Source organism: Varroa destructor, unplaced genomic scaffold (assembly GCF_002443255.2).
Source record: "Varroa destructor unplaced genomic scaffold, Vdes_3.0 BEIS01000002.1, whole genome shotgun sequence".
Lineage (NCBI taxonomy): Eukaryota > Metazoa > Arthropoda > Arachnida > Mesostigmata > Varroidae > Varroa > Varroa destructor.
Genome location: NW_019211455.1, coordinates 34,070,784 through 34,093,291, shown reverse-complemented (window position 1 = coordinate 34,093,291; position 22,508 = coordinate 34,070,784). Strand labels below are relative to the sequence as shown.

Genomic DNA, 22,508 nt, shown 5'->3' with positions numbered 1-22,508 from the left:
TTATCCAAAAAGCCTAACAGTTTTAAGTTCCATCACAGACCCACACATTTCCGTATCCAAAAACGTCCTACTTCAGTCCCATCATAAGCAGACAATTGTACAAGAGGAGCGCTAAAGTATCAAACTGAACTTCTCAGCTTCAACTTCCAAGAATGCTTTTTATGTTCATTAGGCTTTCGCTACATTATTTTTGGGAGATTTTGTTTTGAGTGCCAAACGTTTAGTACACGTAACATCTTTGACTCATACATTTTTGTGCTAATACGAAACACAATATGTTAGACTGTGTTTAAATGATGCATAGAAAAAAGTACGTGTATCCTATTGTATCAGACTGCCTATATTGTAGAAAAATACACAATTGCATAGCGCAATTTAACATGAAACTACTTTGGGATGTCGATTTGAGAATGTTATAAATTGCCATTTACATTGGGTTCGGTTGCAGTTTTGAAAGTTTCATGGTATTTGATGCTAGTCTCCTTATTTTTAGTCTAGAAAAACATCAAATAAAGTTAGAGTAAACTAATGTAATGATGTACTTTAATCAGTACCAAAACATCTTCATTGACTGAAGTTGATTTTAGTTTTCTATTGTAATACAACTTAGTGCATAGTTAATTTAAACTGTCTTGCATCGAGAAACGTATACGTATTGTCTACTATTTCCTTGTTGTTTGATGAAAATGCAATATTATTAATCATTTTCGGAAATCTTACAACTTAATAGTGTGAATAATTGTTTTATGATCATAGACATAAGAATCGAGAGACTAAGGTTTAGATCGATCGTAAAGCTTCAATGTTGTTTTATGTAGATTTTGTAGTATATTTTATTTCGGAACCCAGAAGAACAAGCAGAATTATATGCTGGAAAACCTTGATTCCGTTTTCGTAGTCTTGGATTTACAACAAATGATACTATAACAAGGACCATCCGTGGGTTAAAAATTGACCTTAAACAGAAATAAAATAGAATTTTTGAACGCATATGTCAACCACACGCCGGCCCTTTTTGTCCGTCCAAAAGAAAAATTTACTGAATACTACATTAGAATTGTATATATATTCATTTATACTTTAATTTCTTCTGCTTAGCTAAAAGACAGATTTTGCTTATATTAACCATGCTTGAGCGTCCGTTTAAAAGATTTTTTATGGTGAGAATGTCGTTTTAAAATTGTAGCTAGAATTCGTTAATTAGAATTAGGAATTGAAATGGGGATACATTAAATAATAATAATAATAGAAACGTTGTAATATCCTATATTGTTGATTCGACTTTGGTGATTCTGGAATTTTTAACCATGAGGAAGCGTTTTTACTGCCTTAATAAAAAACACGAACCCTTTCTTTTCTGTACTTCTTATCTGAAACGGTAATAGAAAATCACGTTACTATCTTTTTCTGATACTCTTTAACATTAAAAATTGAGTAGGATATATGACCTAGTTTTGTAGATGAGCGACTGTCACTGCAGGAAGCTCTCGTGCATATAGATACAACATAAGAGCACATCATTGATTTCATACACTTCCATTGATTGCTAGAGTTTGACAGTCTTTCTGTGAGTGTGTTCGCTACATACCCGTGAGTTCTTTGTAATACAATGTAATCAGTCTCTTAATTGTGGGGGAATATGTGGGAGAATGTCACCAACATCCAGTGTAAAGACACATCCGTCGCGAGAAAAACCGTTTTTCCAAATCAAATAATATCAGTAATAGGTAAAAGAAGCTAAATCCCTGATTTCCGTGATTTTTTCGACATTTTACGAACGATTTATTGCCCTTAAGGATGTCAATAGTAGTTTCGACATTCTTCATAAAGTTTAGCAAGTTAGGAAGTCAATAAATTTAGAAACAAGTAAAATGTTACTTTTACAAGATAAGCATATCTCGCGCAACTCGAACGTTTTCTAATTTTTCGACGTATTTATCTGAATGAATATAGTGTTACCATATTTAAAAGTATTCACAATTTTTTTTCACTCCCGGTGGCTTTCCTGAAGGTCGAGTAAAACTCGAGTCTTGAACCGTCCTTTATGAGTATTTAGCACGTCTTCAGTGCCTGCACAGCTTAGCATTAATACCCCTTCTAATATACTACGTGACTTACCGAAGATGTTAAATAACGGCTAGATGTAAAGCGTAGTGATTATGCATCAAAGCATCTTAGGTGGACTGGTGTAAATAATAAGGTGTATATAGATTTATCTCGATTTTGACATCTTCGATTTGGGTGGTCTAATAAGAGTAGATGTGCCACATTAGGTTTTAATCGATTCCGTTTTAGTGTTTTTATATGCTTGAACATACAATCTGCTCTATTTGTTTTTTCATCGTATATGGCTTCACATGCATGTTGAATGACCTATCGACACAATCTGTCTTGTACATACTTTTTGGAGACATTTGCTTGGGCTACACTAACTTTCGCGCAATGACTGCAAAGAGTACTTACCACAGCTTTACCTGTATCTGCATAATCTAATTTTAAGGAAAAAACTACCTAAATGCGCTTACCATTTGAGTAGGATTACATTTAGCAATCGATCGATATAAACTTTGAATTATATATATATAACGAATTATATATTATATTGAACACAACGAATTAAAGAATCACGAATGTTTTGTTAAAAAGCTAAAGAAGAAGGACTATTGTTCGAGAATTTATTGATGAATCTTCCAGAAGCTTGCTAAATTCTCATGCTTTGTCATAGGTCTTGCTAAAAACTGTGCTCATTTGTCTTTTCTTTGTTAACCGCATTGAGCGAACCGATTCTCTCAGCTTTTGTTAAGTTATTCTCTTATGAACAAAGGTTTGTCTTCCTTGTTCCTTCCTAAATTCCTAAGAATGTTTTACAGCTTTTACGGTAGTTACTCCATTCCTTTTGCCATTGTCAACTTGAATGTTCCATAACCCTTTTCAACACCTTTATTGCCGTTGCTAAGTGAAAAGCAATTTCTGTTTATTATTTCTTACGAGTGTCTAAACTCCCTTCATTTGACATCTACATACAGCATTATATTAGATTAAGAGGAAAAAAATTTTACGTATGTGTCTTTCGCTTATTCAATTGATGCGTGGTTGCAATTTATTACCATTTAAATCAGTAAGGTTAAGGCGCTGAAAGCTCATGTTCACTGCATATTGTTATCGATAGCCGACAGCAGTTTCCGGATTTAAAGTTATCGCTAGCTCTCATATCCAGCCTAAATGTGAGGAAAAATCAAGATCGGTCCAATTCTTTGCATAATAATACATTTTCTGTAGTTTACATTGACAAAAAAATAACGAAAAGCGTGTTTACTTTAGAATCAGCTAATGCGCGTTATTCAAGTATTGTAATTATGAAGACATTAGGTAAATCTATGGCATATGATTAGCGCCCATTAAGGAGAAGAAATTCAAAGAAGTGCATCATCTGCAGCTAACAGAATACCTGTTTCAACCGTAAAGCTATTTTTCAAACTGGAAGTTTATAACAGTTAAATTGCATTATGTTTCTCTTCCTTCGTATAATAGGCATATATTTTATTTTGTATATAGTCTTTATACAAGTTTGTTCCGATCTGAATGTTCCATTGGGGTTAACGAATTTCCCGTAAGGTGCCTCCAAGGGTTTGTTGACCGAGAAGAACATCGTTAGACACAAAATAGAAATCAGGTAAAGCACAACGAAACATCATTATTTTGATTCTTTATCCCCCTCCTAAAAGATGGAACATATTTTTCTTTTGAGTATGACGATTATGATCTTTTGATTTTAAGCTCTAGCGAAACACGTTGTTAAAGAAAAGTACCGATAAACGACACAACTCCGAAGATTAAAAGAACGGTCTGCTTTATTTAGTTATAAAGCAGTTCCTTAGACCCGTTCAACTTTACCACCTACGGCGATTGGCTCTAATTTTTTTAGATTAGTCTCGCAGATAAAACAAAAAAAAATATCCTTCATTTCCCTTCACTTATTGTTAGTTTCTGATATGCCGTTTGAAAGCGCTCGTCTTGTTGGATCAACGTGCGGTAATAGCATTGTGTCGTCAGTGTAATTTCAACTTAAAGCGACTCCTCCAAAAATGGATGTTCCAATGAACTTTCTGAATCCACCAATTCATTACAGGTTAGTGCTGCATCAGCATATCGGCCGTAATCGAACGTCACGTGGCCACAACGACCGGTTTTTGCACAAAGTTGTCATCCAAGAAGAACCAAATAATTGAAATGTGTGACTACAAGAAAATAAGCCAAAGCCCTGGGTCCAATTTGCCGCTCAAAAAATGTTTTGTTTTGCGTTTGGTGGGAGTCCAAGGCTTGGTTCATTAGAAGTTGCTTCCCACAAACCAGGCCAGATCGAGGCATTTATTTAACCAAGTTGCGTCCCGCGTACTCAAGAGGAAAACCCAACAAACGAAATCATGTCATCCTGCTCCATGGCAGCGGGAGGCTACAGACCGTAAACATCGTTAGAACTACTCGTTACGACTTCAAATTGGAAGCTTTGTTGCACCTTCCATATTCTCTGGACCTTCCGCGGATTTTACTCTACGGATTTTTACTTTTCTCATTTACTGAACAATTGTAGCCTTACCCTTGATACTGATCAAGAACTTCAAACATAATTGGAAAATCTCTTCGAGACGAAACGAGCTACTTTCTGGCAATACAGCATTTGGTAATAACTCAGAAAGTTTTATACAATAACGGTGAATGCATAATACACCCAGTTATTGTCACAACGTGGTGATTAAGAACGTGGTGTTTTCTATTCAGAAAAACGCCGAGACTTTCTTCCCAGTTGATATTTTTCCTGTTGACGTTTTAGGTCGAACATTCCGATTTGGAGCAAAGTCTTTAGAAGAAAACAAAATACAAGCCAAGAAGATGGTAATTAAGTACCAGGATTAGTCGAACGAGAAGATTCCAAAGACTTTTTACTTAAATTAAAGCAACCTAGACTACAGAGATAAACAGACGGTTGAGCACAGAAAAATGGGTTTGCCGTATTTTAGTGCTGTGTATATCAATCTCTCTGGGGCTCAAAAATACTTTTGCGCATGGCCAGCTGAAGTTTCCACCTGATGATTTTCTTCACCCATCGCCGCCTATGACATATGTTATCTTTAGTAACATTTTCAATGCAAAAAACTTGACTGCACTTAATAGGGTAAAACCCGTTTCGACGGAATCTATTCGCCAAAGGTTCTTAATCTCTTCCTTCAAGATCCTCAGTTTAGCATAACTGAACGCAGCAAAAGTAAAACATTGAAAGAGTTAACAAAGGCGAAGTATCTAACATCGATCCCCAGTTCTTGGTAATGCCAGCGGTACGAATTAATGGGAGTCGTGTGGAGAAATATCTCCAGTTTATGACTATTACCGTATTTCGTGCATAACAAAAGGTCTTCGTAGGTGGGGCTTCTGTGGCGCTGCACGACTACGCAGCTTGCATAAAGGTAGTTGCTCTTGTTGTATACCTTGAACACCTCTACCATATTATTTGAAACTAAGCTGAACTGTTATATATATAAATATGTACAGGATTTCACTTGAATTCAGACCGATGTCACAGTATTTGCCACTTGCTTTGATATGAGAAATGCCGGTGATGTATGAATGTACGTTAGGTGATAAATATAAGGCTCTTATAAGTTGGTATGGTGTTGAACTTTATCCTTAGGTGTATTCAAGCGGATTGTACTGTCCAAGCTAAAGGACGCTATGCTGCCTACCGCTACGCTTGTTTTGACATCCAAGTAGGGGTAATCCAAAGTAAATATCTTGCGTGTTACATGTGTGATATAACATTTCAGATGCTCCAATTTGCGCCAAAGATCGGAAAACAACGTACGGAGCTGCTCGAAATGAAGCTGTACGCATCTTGTGTGAACTGGAAGGAGATCCTAACGAAGTAACGTTTAAATGGCGCTTTAACAGGAGTAAAGACCTGGCTTTCTCGTCCAACGTCGACACGATTGGAAACCGCTCATGGCTTACTATTGTTCCCCAAACAGAGGAAGATTATGGGCATGTTATTTGTTGGGGCAAAAACAGCGTTGGCCTGCAGAGAGAGCCTTGTATATTCAACCTAATACCTGCGAGTCCTCCAGATCCGGTGCACAATTGTAGTGTCTTTAATCAGACAGAAGAAACGTTAACAGTGACCTGTCAAGAAGGATATAATGGTGGAATCGAACAATCATTTCATATGGAACTTCGTGAGGCTGAAGAGCGCGTTATGCGAGAAAATCTCTCATTCAAAGCAAATGTTAAAACTTCTGCTCTAGAAACATCTTTTGCAATGAACCAAAAAGCGACAGGCCCTTTAGCTACTACTGTGGTAATATCGGCCTCGGGACTAGCTCCCTCTACAACGTATCTGGTGGCTGTTTGGGCGTCTAATGCTCGTGGCCAAAGCCCGCCCACAATGCTCGTGGCTCATACTATGACCTCTCCAGTTTCCCTCACCAGACGGGGTAAGCTATTTGTTTGGTATTACAGTTATTAAGAAGTCATAACCTCAAAGTCCTTTCGTTTATTACATATCTTCAAAAACCCTTAAGCCGGCTCTAGCATATTAACTTGTTGGATGATCTGTTTCTTGTGAATAGCCCACTTGAAGATCAATGAACGTGTTTTGTGCGCACATATCCATACATGTATTTGGTTTAAGGATGCTAACTTGAAAAACAGAAAAGCGCAATTTAGAAAAGATCTTTGTCTCATTGGGAAAATGCTTTTATTTTAAACTATCACACCATAACATACTTGTCGACATTTTCCCGAGCTTGCTTTCATAACACACCGTCTCCTGAAACAAGCTATTTTTTTGTAAACGAGGTAACTAAGGAAATGACTACTGTTGGTCCAATAGATCAACGGATGTGCTTGGTAACTTACGAGAAACGAAGACTTTGTAGACCTAATACAAAAAATGGATGCAGCAACGGAACTTAACGTCGAATATTTTCTTGGCCGAAAAAGTGCCTCTATTTTTTTTTTTTTATAGAAATACGGCTTTTTCCTCACACGTTATGTAGTGTGTTTATGGCGAGATCTGAATCGGCGACCCCATTGGTTTCTTTCACTCAAGATCTTGGACAAACCACCGTCATTATACAATAATAGCCGGCAGGATGTATTATGGCATGATGTGCATGCCATACCTTCCTGAGAGGATGAAAGCTGCGGAAATTTCCGCTCGAACAAAACAATCGGTGGGCTGGCAAAGATATCCCGCTGCTTATGGCTGATAATAAACGGCTAGGGAGAGAGTACATCCAAAGGTCACTATTATTATAGTGTATGGTCCACGGGTAAAAAATGCTCTTCCTGACCCAACGAGGTGACGCAAGCTATGCAAATTGAAAGTTTAGACGGTCTAGAATTTATGTCTGGATTTGAATCACAGATCATATGGAACGTAGTTTTCACCAAAATATTCTCTGGCGTTTGTGAAGGCTTGTAACTGAAAAGCCTTTATTAGGCCAGTAATTTTTCTCATAAGAATTTGACTGTGTTGTAATGGCTACCACGCCATAACATATCCATTGAGACTTCTTCGGACTCTAATACCAAATCATCCTTCTCGGACTAGCTTTTTGTGTCATCAATATTTTTCTTATCAATGAAAATAGAACGAACTTATACCAATAGTTCTAAAGATAGACCAATATAACTGTTACGAACTCAAGTAAAAAAATTTGTGTCTGAAAAAGAAAGCAGATCCCCATTAAGCTCTGATGTGAAACGTGAAAATATTTCGTGAGAACTAAACGATTTCAATATCGAATAAAAAACTGCTAATTTTTATATTTAGAGCTTTCAGAAATTCTCAAATATTGAGCAAGGTACTTCGAAAAAGTGGTTGTAGCCATTTAACATTGCTTCAGTGGCGGGAGGTTAGCTTCACATTACTCAATATGACTTAAGGCAAAAACGCTACGATATTCAAAAGCTTTTAGAAAAATATGTAATTCATCAGATTCATCTGACAGTAAAAATCGTTTTTTTATCCAGAAAAGGCAGTTTTTCAGTAAATTTCAATATTTTTTTTTTTAATTCAAGCAAATCTAACCCTGAGCTCACCCAGATTTCCGGAAGCCACGCGTTCCCACCTGCGCCGACGTATCGGCACTGCATCTCATCACCCATTACAATTCTCTCTAGAAATCTATCATTTTGTCTGTGGGTTGGTGCCTAACTACACATTGAAGGGCAATGGAAAGCCGTTCGTGGTTTTCAGTCAAAATATGGGATACATCGGCTTCTATTTTATGAATGAATTCCATTTAATTAACGCGGCTGTGTCAAAAGCGCTGTCCTTAACTACCTCAGATGGCTAAACGGAGTGAGGTGCACACCTTCGAAAACATCAAACCACCTTCGAGCAGTTCTTCTAGGCATAGTCTTTGGCGTAAGCACCACATATATCTTGGACTGCTTCAATAATGTTTGAACCTTGATAAAAGGAAATACTCTGAATGCCAGAAATGCGTCTTTTTTCATATAAAATACCAATTTTCAAAGCTAGGACTCGTAACTAGTTTGAAACGAAATTTCGTTCAGCATACAACGGCATTATGACTACCTTATAAAGCAGAAAAAATGGTTTGCTCATTATATATATATAGGAACTAACCATTTTCTATACCTTATAAGGCAATCATAGTGCCATATATAACTGTCAAGTCCACTTAAATCTTCGCCGAGAGGGCTTGGTGATCTCCGTGTATATTTACCCATCGTAACACTAAACAGCAGGGTCAGAGGCCCGCACGCCAATTATTTGCTGTACACAAAGAGTCTTGTGGTGAAGCTTCATATTGAGCCCAATGCGAAAAATAACCTTGATAACCTTTGCAGACGGCTAAATAGAGGACAAGTCGAGAGGTTTTTGTCGTCCGATCTTTCTTTAGTGGATTTATAATGTGTTGCTGTTATAAACAACATTCAAATACTATTATCCTATGAGTTTGTATCCACATTTGCTGTGGCGAAAGTGTAAAAAGCGCAGAGGAATAGTTAAGCTTACTAATGATGTAGACAGTATCTAGCATAATTTTATGGATTTTTCTGCAATAACAAGAATATTAAAAAGATGCAAAGATAACTAAATCTTTTGCGAGAAGCTGTAAGTTATGGAAAATCATGGATATATTGTTCAATATATCACTAGCAAGCGCTCTATGGACTTATATCTCCACGTTTGTATTGTATTGTAGGGCACTATGATCTGGTTCTACCATTATAATGACCGCGAAATTTTTTTTGCGAAATTTAAAAGAGATACGTATAATTTTAAGATACTTTTACGTCAGTTATCTTCTGTTACTAAAGATTATTTTGAATTCATCTGTTGCATCATGTAAATATTACGCGAGTTACATATATTTTGTTTTTATGTTAATATAATTTATCGTAATCACTTAGTTTCTTATGTGATTGTGAGCTGTTCGTTGTAAAATCGTACTAAGTCTATCAATAGTTTGACCACACAGACCTATCCCAAAAGTTTTAGTTCATAAAATATCTTTATGAAGCATATCACTTCATCGAGGGCATACCCAGACGGCCTGTAATTGAAAAATGGTTTTAAAAATGACTCATGTAGCCTTAAATGCTACTAATGAAAAGCAAACTACGTTATCAATTATTATTTTAATCTCTGTTGCAAATATATAATACATTTCAGGCCTGTGGCACGTTACCCTAAGCCCTCTACTGTTAATTCTCATCTCGGTGGCGATGGGAATATTACTGGTGGCGTTCATAATAATATTCGTAATGAAGATTCGAACTAAACAAGTAATAAAGAACTGTAAGTACAGCATTCTGTTGTCAGCATGTTTTAGCTTATTGTAGGGTGCAAGTCCAGCCAGTGTTTTTTCACAACTGATGGAATTAATTGTCAATAAACAGTAATTTTTTTCTGATTATAAAATATAGAATATGTAAATTATATAATGAAAACAACCAATCGCTTTCGTTTAAACGTTCAATAACATTTTTACAATATTTTATCGAGAAATAGATTTGAATTATTATAATTCAGATCTCTACCTTTACTTTCTACCTTTAGCAACAACTTCTGAAAACGTATTGCTGAATTCGAATTTGTTTCTTTCGCAGTGTTCAAGAAGATGTTTCGGGTTTTTTTTCCAACACTGCCATCCGCATTGTTTCAGAGCGTTTATCCCTATTTTGAAGTTTCACTATGTTTCACCGAAATGTGCCCTTTGCGGCACACATTTGCTTTTTGTTTACATCTGATTATACAGGAGCTTCTAATTAAAGTATATTTTAACAAATTTATATTAAATTAACAGATCATATATATGATCATTCTGTTAGTGGTCCGAAGATACACCAGATAGGTTGTTTAACTTATCACTTGGACAAGGTAGCTAACATCTCAGCTCAGTCTTTGAGACGAACATACGATACATTGCAAAGATAGGTTGATTTTTTTTCTATGATCAGCTTTATGATTATTTCATTTAATCTATGATTAGCTGGTAAAATCGTGTCTTCCTAGAACTATCCACGTCTTTGATAGTTGGCTTATCAACTGTATAATTTTTATCACTTCGCTTATTTTCCATACGTGATAGCCCACCTTTTTTCCGCTTTTTTCTGTTATTTTTCAAGAGGAATCCGAACTCTAATTGATGATTAGTTTTTCGATTACATGAAATCTTGCTCTTAACAAATGATATTCGTTATAAAAACAGGGTTGTATTCGTTCAAGATAAAGTTCAAAATGTCTCTAATTTTCTTGTTAGATTGTTTCTGATATATTATTTTGAAACAGTACATGCTACAACATATGTCTACATATAGGTCGTAATTTTTTATTGCGGTTACTTTATTCCTCGATAAAACTCAAGATTTTGCAGCTATTTTCTCAGCGTAAATCTATATCTTTGACTCGTAAACTGGAAAAGAGGTTCCAGATTTTTCGTAAATATAAACTTTTGCCGATTTTATGGCGTTTGAGCAGTTTGTATAGAGTATAGAAAAAAAGATGGCATACTTGTACTAATCTTAATGGAAATTTTATCTGAGCAAATAAAGCGAAATTGTCGATAATTTTTTGACACAATATCGTTATTCTCCTACTAAAGCTTTTTGTAACAATGATCTTGCTGTGTCACCACACTACCCGTTTCCCCCATTCCAGTTCATTATCTTCATATCCCTTTTGGGAATTACGTGCTTATTTCGTTGAGCTTTTCCAATACAAATTTTTCACAAAATATCAAACAAACAAAGTAGTTCTTCGGTTTGCTCTATTTCATGTGGAGTACACCCCAGGTTGCAACTCCAACGAAACACCAAAAGTAGGTCAATATTACTACTTGACTTGACTCGGGCAAGCCGATGGACACGATTTATCACCTGCCTGGCTTTCCCCAAACTTATGCAAATAAATTAGTGGACAACTATTATTAGCGTGGGCCGGGGAGTAATTACCCGCCAGAATCACCAAGCGATTAGTTATTTACGCGTGGTATTATCCTGCAAGTCAGATTCAAAATTAAACAGATAGGTTGAAAATATTACAAACTCTTAATAGGAGTAGGCTTACTCAAATTAGCACCAAAATAATGTAAAGGTTCTTTTTGACAAAAACCACACATTCAGGTAGCTTAATATTATGCACATTCCATGCCAACATTATATTTTAACCACTCATAAATAACAGTTCAAAGCAACCATTCTATGGGGGAGATTTACATGCGACACATAGAAACAGCCGCACATGCTTGTTAGTGGTATCTCATGGATGGTTCCTAGTTCGCCACACGTCCTTAGGTATTAACAAACCTGAGGTCCACCTTGAGTACATACCAACAGTCAACCGGTTGCAATTGTCCTGCTCTGCTAAAGCCGTTACTCAATTATTGAGCAACGGCTTTTTAATATGAATTGGAGAGGTACTATAGCTCAATTGGAATTTCAAACCCTTGGCAATTCTCTAACTTCTGGGACAGCGATTCGTATCTTTTAGTGCAGCTAACCCGTTGCAAAAATCGTACTTGCCTGAGGCAGTTGGTCTAACATCGTGTTACTGTTTCACTGTTCCATGTATTTTGCTCTCCCATTATAATGTTTTAATATTGCGCTCATAATGCAAATATGTAATCAGTAATACCGTGCTTTTCCAGTACTTGAGTTTAGTATTTTTAGCATTTTAATTCGAATTGAGTATGTGCTTAATCGCACAGATACAGGCGTTTATTTCGTGTTGCATTTGTTCTGATATATCGTGGCAATTATTCAGTCTAATCATATGTTCTTGATTGACGGAATTCGTTACTGTGTTAGTGACTCCATTATCTTGTCGCATTTATACCCTGTTTGTTTTGACAATAATCGACAATACTAGTAGAATGGTTCCTCTTTCTTATTGGAGACATCCCAAGAGACTTAGTGCAATGAATGTGGTGATACGGCGAACTCGTGAATGCGCTCGTAAAACCTTGAAAAAATAGCTGGACTCGACTCTGAACTTGATAATATAGAGCCGTTCATTCTAATCCATTTGTACTCCCTGTGTTAAGTGTCCCAATGGCTGATAAGCACAAAGAGAGCTTTTTTAATGTAGTTTGAAGACAACCATTCATGCATTACGAGCTGAGCGCGTTCTCCACGCAATAGAATCTTCAGAAACGTTTTCGAAAAGAATTAATTTCTTATCGTGTACGTGGTGCCAGCTAGAGGCCTCAGCTAACCCTGCCTTTTTACAATCATTCTCGGTCTTTTTTTAGAACGTGACTAATTTGAATACCCTATTGTATTTTCTCCATCTCGTTGATTAAATTAATCACGTGCCATTGTATCCCGTTCTACTAACGGAATGTTTTTAAAAAAAAGTTCTACAGCCACGATGCAGGTATCTTGTTAGCCTGATATAATACTTCGTATTTCACCTTGCCTGACATAAAATATTGGTCAGAAGTGTTAGCGACTTTTACTTTTTGGAAGGTTTAATTGGACACATTTATCTACGCAACACTACTTCCACGTGACAGTTTGGATACACGGACGGTTTTGTTGTCACACTACGTGCAACTTTGTTACCCAGCACAATGTTGATATTAGCACAGCTCGGGCTGTGAGACGGAGCACAATAGCATCGCAGTTTATGCGCCTTGGTTATCATTGGGCGGCAGCAGTCGTAGCCAGTGATTTCAGTCGGTTAATATTGTGCTTTACGGGAAACAAGAATTCTACAAGGCGGTGTATTTGCTCCGTCGGATTCGTTTCCCGCGTATATCTTGTAATAAGGCAAGTTTTTGGGTTGCTAACGAGCTCAACTTAGGCCTTTCTCAGATTTTATATCTTTCGTTATGGTTTTGCTGCATTTAGTGGTGTCAGCATCCACCCTTTTTTTAAACTCTAAAATAAGACTTTCAAAGTGACTCATAGGAGTTGCTCATATTTGGTTGAATTGCTATATTAGGTATGTGAACTTTGAACTGATATTTTTGTTTGCGCATTTATGTGCAGTATATTTATTTATTTTTTTATTTCCAATGTAAATGCACCTATTGAAATGGGTACAGTATGATTAAACCAGCTTTTAGAATCGTATATACTCATTTCAAATTATATTGTACTCAAAATAGAGTCATGCATGTGAGAACCGTGTGTAGGGATCAATTTTGGAGCTGAACCAGAATCTGAAAGTAGGTTTTACGCAGATTTCAACATGATTATTGTGCAATGTTGGGGCTACGTGGACGCTTATGGCCAAAGTAATTTCCTTATAAGGATACAACATACGTTTCGAATTAGTTGATTCCTTCTGTCGTCTTTAGAATGGAAATTTTTCCTTACTATTATTTTCTTTGACAGTCTCGGTCGCAGCAATCATTTAGGGATGTAACTTACAGCAGGTGCCTAAGACTCATGCGAGCAACATATCTCATCAGAACTTTATATAAACTTTTTTCTTTTTGGAAGTAAAACGACATTATTATATCTTGAAAATTTTCCTTCTAGTTCTATATTTTTAACATAACTCCATATCGGCAACGCGCGTTTGAACAAACTCCTTGCTAACAGAAGGCCACGACTCCTTTGTAAGTGTGTAAAATTTTTTTCTCCAGGAGCGGGCCAAAATCAAGAAAGAGGATCGGTACGGAATACCGTCCCAGTAACATGGAAGAAAACGTTGCTAATTTTCTCAGTTACTGCGACGGCAATTGGGTCACCTGCACGGAAATGTTGGGCATTTTGTTTTACTTCGAAAATCGTGATGGAATCCCCATCTATATCTGTTGTGTTGTAAAGGTTAACGCTAGAGAGTTATTACAACTGATATTATTTTAGCATAGCTTTTAAAGCACGTTAGCGTCACAGTATAAAGATGTTGGGTGCACATACTATGTAGGTTAGAAATGCCATCAAATGAATGAAAATATTATATAAACTCTATACAGCTGAATACGCTAATTATGTCAAAGCTTTCGTCTTTCCTTAAAGATGTGCAGGTGTTTGCATACTAAAAATACTTTTTGTAGAGCAAGCCGCCGTCAAAAGCAACTATTTCCTATCTCGCCGGTTGTACAAGATGTTGGGGTGCGAAGGCGTTTGCGCCAGTGAACACGGTATCAACAGCGGTGAAGAAGCCCCGGTTTAAGCAAGTAGAGCAAGCGTTGCGGAGTAACAATGTCAGTCCAACAATATTGGGCATCATCACACGACCTTACTATAGCAAACCGTGTGCTTAGCGTTACGACGCTTATCAATAGTCCTAAGCATTTCCATAGTTATCATTATATATATTAGTATATAAATACGAGGTGCTGCTCGAATAAATAGCATTTGTGTGGATGCTAGTACGCTGTCACTATCCTTTTGTCCTGGCTGTCTCCTTTCCTTTCTAGCTGTAAAATAAACGTCGCTATCAGCATACGAAATAAACAACAGTTATAGCTGTTAAGCCTTTGGAATCGATAGAGCGCAAGACTGCCATATATATATATATATATATATATATATATATATATATATATATATTAGACAAGAGGCATTTTAAAAAATTTTGTTGAAACATTTCAGCAACGCTAAACAGAGGGGCCTGTGAAGACAAACCTCAACATTTCCAAATAAAAAAGAACATCATTACTAACTTCGAGCAGTCGCCCTACAGAAATAAAGAAAAATGCCCTGATATCATCCCTTGTAAGTACTTTTATAGTGTTATAATAGTGATAAGAAAATGTTTCAATACTTTAAATAGTTTCTCATTTAAATAGCATCTACAGCATGCATATACGCTTTTTAGAGACCGATTCGTAAATAGTACTGTAATTTTCCCAAGTAGATGGAACAAATACATAATTAGTCTGGATAAAGGAAGGACTTACTTTTCTAATTTGATTAATAAATTTTCTTACAGCTGAACCTCTAAATAACTGCCGGTTGGACACATGCTTGCTCGATACTTCAATGCCAAGAAATGCGAGTCTCCTCCCCTCAGCTAAAAATGTTGGAGGTGTGACCTGCAGTTTGGTGGGAACTTGCGAACCACCGAATAGCATGATACAGGTGGCAGGGCTAGAGCAATCTGTAGCACCGTTATGTACAGGCACTTTGAAAAATAACGCGTGGAATACCCGAGTCACGATCCATGAAATGCATGCACTGCGCATTCAGCAGCCCGTCTTATCTTCAGTGAACTAGCGTAGGGCAAATTTGCCTCAACACGATAAATCTCATTTGACCCTACAGAGTCCTATACCGCTTAGAGATAACTCTTCTTAAGCTTGGTGTAGAATGGAGTCAATCTTTTTGCCATATTTAATAAGAGCTTTTGCGTTCTCGAACACGCCATCTTTGGAAGAACGTACTTGCAGACTTAGAAGTTTTGAGCACTGACAGCCCGGCTAAAACCTGGTATATCGTACTCATTAATTAAGAACTGAATATCTTTTAGTTTTTCAGAATCGTTATGAACGTCAGTACGTTGTTTCTAGCTTGGTATTCAAATAATTCACGAAATTGCTTTTAACATAATGTAGGATATCATGTTTAACAGTTTGCCTTCTGATCGGTGATATTACTTCAATATAATCAGTAACAATTTTACCTTACCTAACAAGCTTCTAATTTCTTTTATGCTTGTCAAAGCTGTTGTTGCTTGTGACATATATGTCAATTAATAGATTATCTTAGACATTTTGGTAATTTTTTCTATCCTTTTACTTAGTTGCCCGATTTTACTATTATTATTTATTCCGAGAAGTAAGGTTCTTATGTACCGCAGACCGGTCTGACTTCAGTCGGTTTATCTGTATACTTACTTTATTAATTACTATTACTTATTGATCCAGTTTGAAGTTTAGTGGAGTAATAATCTGCGTTCACATGACTTCATTCTGTGAAGGTGGAATGGCCCGTTACTAAGCATTATTGTCCTGTAGTTTAGACTGGCCTTATCTTAACTAGCGAAATGTCTACACATTGGACTGCATGATGATACGCCGAGCTGCATCATTCACTATTGGCTAAAAAAGACTGCTCTATCGGTTACTCTATGGTGAATCTTAGAGGCGTTCGAATTAGCCTGCCTTACACTCTACCTGACATTTGGAAAATAAGAATTTCAAAGAATTATTATATACTGAGATAATTATAGAATAATTCGAAGTGACATCCTTCAGATAATAAAAAAGCTGGTATTTTTGTTTCACCTTACGGTATATATTATATGTAGCACTTAGGACGGTTGCCAACGTGATCGAACACACCGCTTTAACGGCGCATCTGTTTGTTCGCACTTTTTAGTGATATTCGCATTTGCCCGTTTTCAATATTTCCAGCTACTTTAACAGCCACTTACGCTGACCTGGAGTACTGGATGGATTCACTACCGCAAGCTCTCAAATGTGTTACGCCTCATTTTCTACCAGCCTAGAGGCCTATCAGATCTTTGGCATTACAGCACAAATGAAGAGTCTCAAATATTTATGTGGATATCGACTCCGAATATATGCCATTTCTCCAGGCAGTACTAGGCTTCCAATGGGGTATTGGTGCTAACAGGCTGCAGCCTTTGTAAAAATGAAATGATGTGTTATTGTTTTTGCTTGAAGTTTGATATATGCAGTGATTGTGACATAATAGCTGTATAAGTAAGAATAAAGAAGTTGTGGTGAAAGATACTATCGGTATGCAATACGAGTAACGGCAACTTTTAATTATGTTTTGAAGTTATCTTTACCCAGCTTTTGTAATATTCATTTTGTTTAAAGGGTAGCTGAAAAGTAGCTCTTACAAAATAACATACAGTGGGTATAAACTCATACACGTATATTCTTTTAGAGTATAAAGCGAAGTATCTATTACTAGTTGACGAACTTCTCATAACAAGCGAGGAAAGAGGTAAATACAAAAATACTAAATTGCCGAAATCAGTTGTTGGTAGTACTAAACTGCGACACCTTTACAAACGGAAGGTGCACGCATAGGGTTTAAGCATTAAAATGCCAAGCAGAATCACCGAGTATGGGTATTTTGAGAACTCAGTGTTTCAGGTGATATTGTCTAAAAAAAAAGATACATCCCACTTTTAAAGTATACGTCTTACTGTTCTTGAGAAGCTACTGATACAACATATCTTACATTCAGGTAAGTCCAGGCTGTTTTCAGCATGCCGTCTTACAATTTAAAGGTCGTTAGAAAATATTCACACCTGCTGATAAGTTAATTGTACATGGTATACAAAAACGTAAAACACAGTCTTTATGATGGAAGCATGATACCAAAATCCAAATAGCCATTATCAAATTACATCTCCTGTACAAACTTGCCAATGCATCATCTATAATTTCGTGTTACTTGTCCGACTTAATATCGTAGAGTTTAATTAGATTTTTTCTCTTACAAAGCTATTAGCGTTTGATACTGGCGTTAAGTGCACGTAAGATGGAGAAGCTTATATGTTTTTTCTTTCTCTGGTGTGTAATGTCAATTTAGATCACTTTTAGGAACTTGTTCGACAACCCTTGAGCATTAGTCAAAGACCTGAAGGTTATGAAGTTGTGTTTCTTAAATTTAAAAAATTGGTAAAAAATTGAGTTTGTCAGATAATTGTCGATGTTTTTTTTTCAATTTAGAGGTAACATGGTCATTTTAGTCGAATTGGCTGAGATATGATGAAATATGAACCACCGCAGTTCATATTCTCTAAATTGATTACTTTCTCCCAAAAAAGTACTTTTTCTCCCATAAAAACGCGTGATGCCAATTCGGTTTGCAAAATGGTTGGTGAAGTCTGAAGCATCTGGCAAAAAAAAATTAACTTAATGTGGGTTCATACTCTTTAATTAAAATTTTTAAATAATAATATTTAAATTAAGATAAGTTTTTATACAGTTTAAATGATAATAACAGGAAAAAAGTTTTTTTTCTGAGTTTAATGCTCTATAGGTTGCAAAACGCCACGCGCGACCTGATGTACCGGGATTGTTTTTACAAGAGTACTCCGTTGGGAGAATAAGCTTGCTAGGTCCAAAAGATACCGATCGTTTGGTTTCGTTGCTGAGAAGTTATTTCCAGCGGAACTAGTACATGGTTTTTCTTTTTCCTTATATCACTTCAGTTGTCACAAAGAAGTTGGAAAAGATTTAAAATTTTTAAAGGTTTGTATGCAATCTGTGAATCAGGGAAATAGAAATACTGCAACGAGAAACAAGGTTGATGCTCCAGTATTTCGGAAAAATGGCAACCGGATAATTCTTACAGGTGTAGGTCTGTCTGCAGTCGAACTGCAGTTTATGTTAAACCACGTCAAACTTGTTCGTATTCAATACGTACTACGGACTAATGTATAAAAGCAAAACAGTAACGGGGCATGGTAATAGCAACGGGATAACTGTTGATGTGTGCTCGATGCATAATCTTTGGTAGGCTGATATGTAGCATCAACGAATCAGATTAGTTAATCAAAGGTGCAGGGTGAAGCCAGGGACCTGTACAGTCTACCCAGAATATTACTAAACCTAAATCTGTTCGTCTGTATGCTCATTCGTGTGAATGTTTGTTCGAGCCAAATCGTCTCCGTAAAATAATCGCATTGAACTGATACTACAGGGATGCTAGACTTTCATTCTGTGTTGATGCTGTATTTGAGGTGAAAAGGACTAGATGAATACTATTTTCCCAGCAAGACGTATATTCTTGCAAAACGTAATGTGAGTACAAGCAGGCTGGTCATACTTTGTGACCCGCTCAACAACCTTTAAGAATTTGTGATTTATGTTGGAAAATTGCTTGCTTTTCAGGCTCAATAAAATAGACATATTGCTAGACTTATAGAGAATATTTGAAATGTCTTTTATGGAAAAGCTGTTGCCTTTTCAAACTCCGATTTGATCCGATCAAACAACAAACATTGATTTAAAGGAAAGACGTTTTTGACTTTCTTGCAGTTTAATAATGGAATGGCAATTTTTGCCTAAATGGTTAAGGATTGATGAAGTTTGGAATATCTCAGTTCATATTCTATTGATGGGATGCGTATATTCTTTGAGTTGGGAATACAACGTTTTAATTAGAGCGCGGGGATAACTGTAAGAGACAACGGACTCTAGGCTAAGTAAATGCGTCCATGGAAATTGACGTTACATGTATATATAGAGCAATCAATTTTATTTGAAATTTTGAAAAACGTTTATATTTAAAATTTTGAAATAAGGATCGATTATTCAAGTTCTTGTTAATATACATGCACTGCATTACCGGATCAATGGCAATACAGAAACGAGGTTTATGAGACATTCATTTCACCACGAAAACCAATTATTACAACAGGGTGATGAATAACTGGATCAAGGTAACGAGGTCACTCTCGTAAAGTTAGAAATCGACTAGGTCATAGAAGTACAATTAGTGTAACTGGATTAATATAAGTAATACAACATTATCCTAAGAGGAGTGCAACCAAATATTTTTAAAGAAAATGGTTTGCCATCGAGTTTACGTTAGGTTAGACGTAGTAGGAATTGAATGTTAGAGGCTGATAAGTCACATTTACTTCATAAGGAGGCGTTGATGGTCTGCTACTTCTTGAGGCGTCATAGATGGATGTTCTGGCTTTAAACGTGTTGCGTATCGTTAAGTTTATTTGCCTTTACAGTGCTTTTAGCGTGGTTTTAAAATATCACTTTTGCTCGGTGTTTCCCATTTTATTTAATTATCCACCTTCATTCATCATTTATTGAATCAAGCTGTTGAATTAACTCACTTAATTAAATAAATAACATAAAGTAGTCAAATCAGATGATCAGCACAAAATGCTGCATGTGTATTTATGTTTCTCTGTAGCCGACTATATTCATTCCTTTCGAATTCGATGCTAACAGGTCTGCAGAGTAGCGCATTAAAATTTCTCACCCGCCAAAAAACCTCTTCCTGAATATAGCTTGTCGTCGAATATCTCATACATAATATACAGAACAGTATAATCACATACTCCAAAAAAACTTAAAACATTTAGTTGTTCGAGACGTTTGGAAATTCGAGACTAGAAATGTTGACATATTGTTTGTATCTACAAACTATCATACTTACGATTCCAATTCCAAATTCGAAGTCCAGACGGCCTAGTAGAATTCCACACGAGTCAGGTAAATGTCAGATGTTACTCTGCGATTGTTATTTGGAGGCTATTCTTATCGAAGAAACAAACGACCTATCGTATACATGACAACTTTGAAACTACCATATCTATCTACGAGAAATGGCAGACTAACAACGGCTCCTCGCCAAAAAGATGTTGGTTTTTCAAGCATTTATTAAATGCTTGAGACACCCGTGCATAAAGCTTTTCCTAAGTTAGATAGATTCGGAGACTTTTCTGGCGTATATAGCAGATTGTAGGAACGTATAGATAACAGAAGTCACTAATCTGATCATCTGCGATACTAAAACCTTTAGGACTCGTTTTAATTAAAAACAATAGTGATTGCTAGAACAATTGTATTTTAGACATAATTTAACGCTTTTTAGCGTAGTAATATAGCGATGGTATTTGAGTGCCTCCTATTACGAATGTATTGCATAGCTAAATCCGCTCATTACTACAACTTATGCACTTCCTGTTATTTAACAGATGTGAGACAAGGACTCAACTATCTAGAGACCTTTTAAAACTACCAATTGACATTTTTTAAAACTATGCAGAGGCTTTGTTGTCCATTTTTTGTCCATTGTGAATTTAAATGCACTGGTTTAAATGCTAAGTGTTTTTTTAAGCATTTAAGACTTCACGTGGAGTTCAACAGAACCAGTTTTATCCGGCCAATGAGGAAACTACAATCAGTGCAATGCAAGACAGGGGCAGCGTTACTGGGATGAACGAAACTGTGTGCGGTTTTGTGCAAGCCGTCTAAGCACAAAGATGAGGCTGAAACCTACGAAGTCACTGTAATAAAGCGCGAAAGGTAATCGAAGGGATATACTGTCAGATAGCTTAAGAACAGTACCCGAAGGAAGTGCAAAAAATAAATAGTTACTTCTACTCTAGGACTACCTATCGGTGAGGCGTCACATATTAGAGGGCGAATTTCTGTCAGATAAGAAAATGTGGTTCGTAAATTGTTCGCGAACTATATACAATATGGAAGATACCTCAAACGCCCGAGGAACTAGCCGCTAAAACGACATAAACGTGGATTTTGAATATGACTTCTGGTACCTCGACATGCGAAAGAGTCTAGTCCAAAGTGCGGGTATCTGTTCGAGTAGGCCCCTGGACTACACAGGAGGTTTGTGGTAGTTTCTTAAGATAACCTAGTTACATTGCGTCATCCATAACATGTTGGTCCGATAACACACGAACACACATATCGGTTAAAGTGCGTAGTCAACAAATTGAAGTGAAACAGGTTTTAGTAACTGGTTACAATGAATGGTTTTCAGCCACTTAGGACATAGTATAAAGGTAGACAACCAGTTTTGTTTGATTAACGACAAAAATACAATTGGCGACTCGCAACTGACTTAGCACAATGCTAATGTCTATAGGGTAACCTCAATGTCAGTTTTAGACTAACGTGTTAGTCCCTTGCAATTTGGTAGGAATAACGAAGTGTACGCAGCCTTACTACTAGACCTCAGGATTGGCCAGATATTGGTCTGCCTGATATCTGCTCAATTGCAGAGAGTGGCTAGAGCGCTACCCGTGGGCTTTACGCCGTGTCTGCTTTGTTATTAAACATACTTGACTTCTCTAGAGGTAAAAGGTTAACTATATTTATGATAAAGGTAGCGTCAAGTAGCGATCGGCTATTTCCTAATAATTATACTTCCCCGGATTCTTCCACAAAATAGTATAAAAACAACTTTCCGTGAAATGCACATTGAGCACACATTGTGCAACATAACTCGAAAAACAGTTCCCGATAACATATCAACGCGTACGATGCTGGTAGCCATGTTATACATTTGGTGCCGCGTTGTTTCAAATAGAGGGAACGAGAACGAAA

At 36.6% G+C, this 22,508-nt stretch overlaps 1 protein-coding gene across 5 annotated transcripts in view; it reads left to right on the top strand.

Annotated features, from left to right (window-relative positions):
- LOC111244526 (protein turtle-like) overlaps positions 1-17,202 on the top strand; it is a 51,307-nt gene extending 34,105 nt beyond the window's left edge. Inside the window, exons 8-11 of one of the 5 annotated variants that reach the window (XM_022791751.2) lie at positions 5,820-6,482; positions 9,701-9,826; positions 15,079-15,201; positions 15,419-17,202. In XM_022791751.2, the coding sequence (XP_022647486.1) occupies positions 5,820-6,482; positions 9,701-9,826; positions 15,079-15,201; positions 15,419-15,702 (1,196 nt within the window). In that variant the 3' untranslated portion in view covers positions 15,703-17,202. Of the gene's footprint in view, positions 1-5,819; positions 6,483-9,700; positions 9,827-14,123; positions 15,008-15,078; positions 15,202-15,418 lie in introns of those variants that run through there. The other 4 variants (XM_086979771.1, XM_086979769.1, XM_086979770.1 and 1 more) reach the window with 4 other exon arrangements.
- The last annotated feature ends 5,306 nt before the right edge of the window (positions 17,203-22,508 follow it).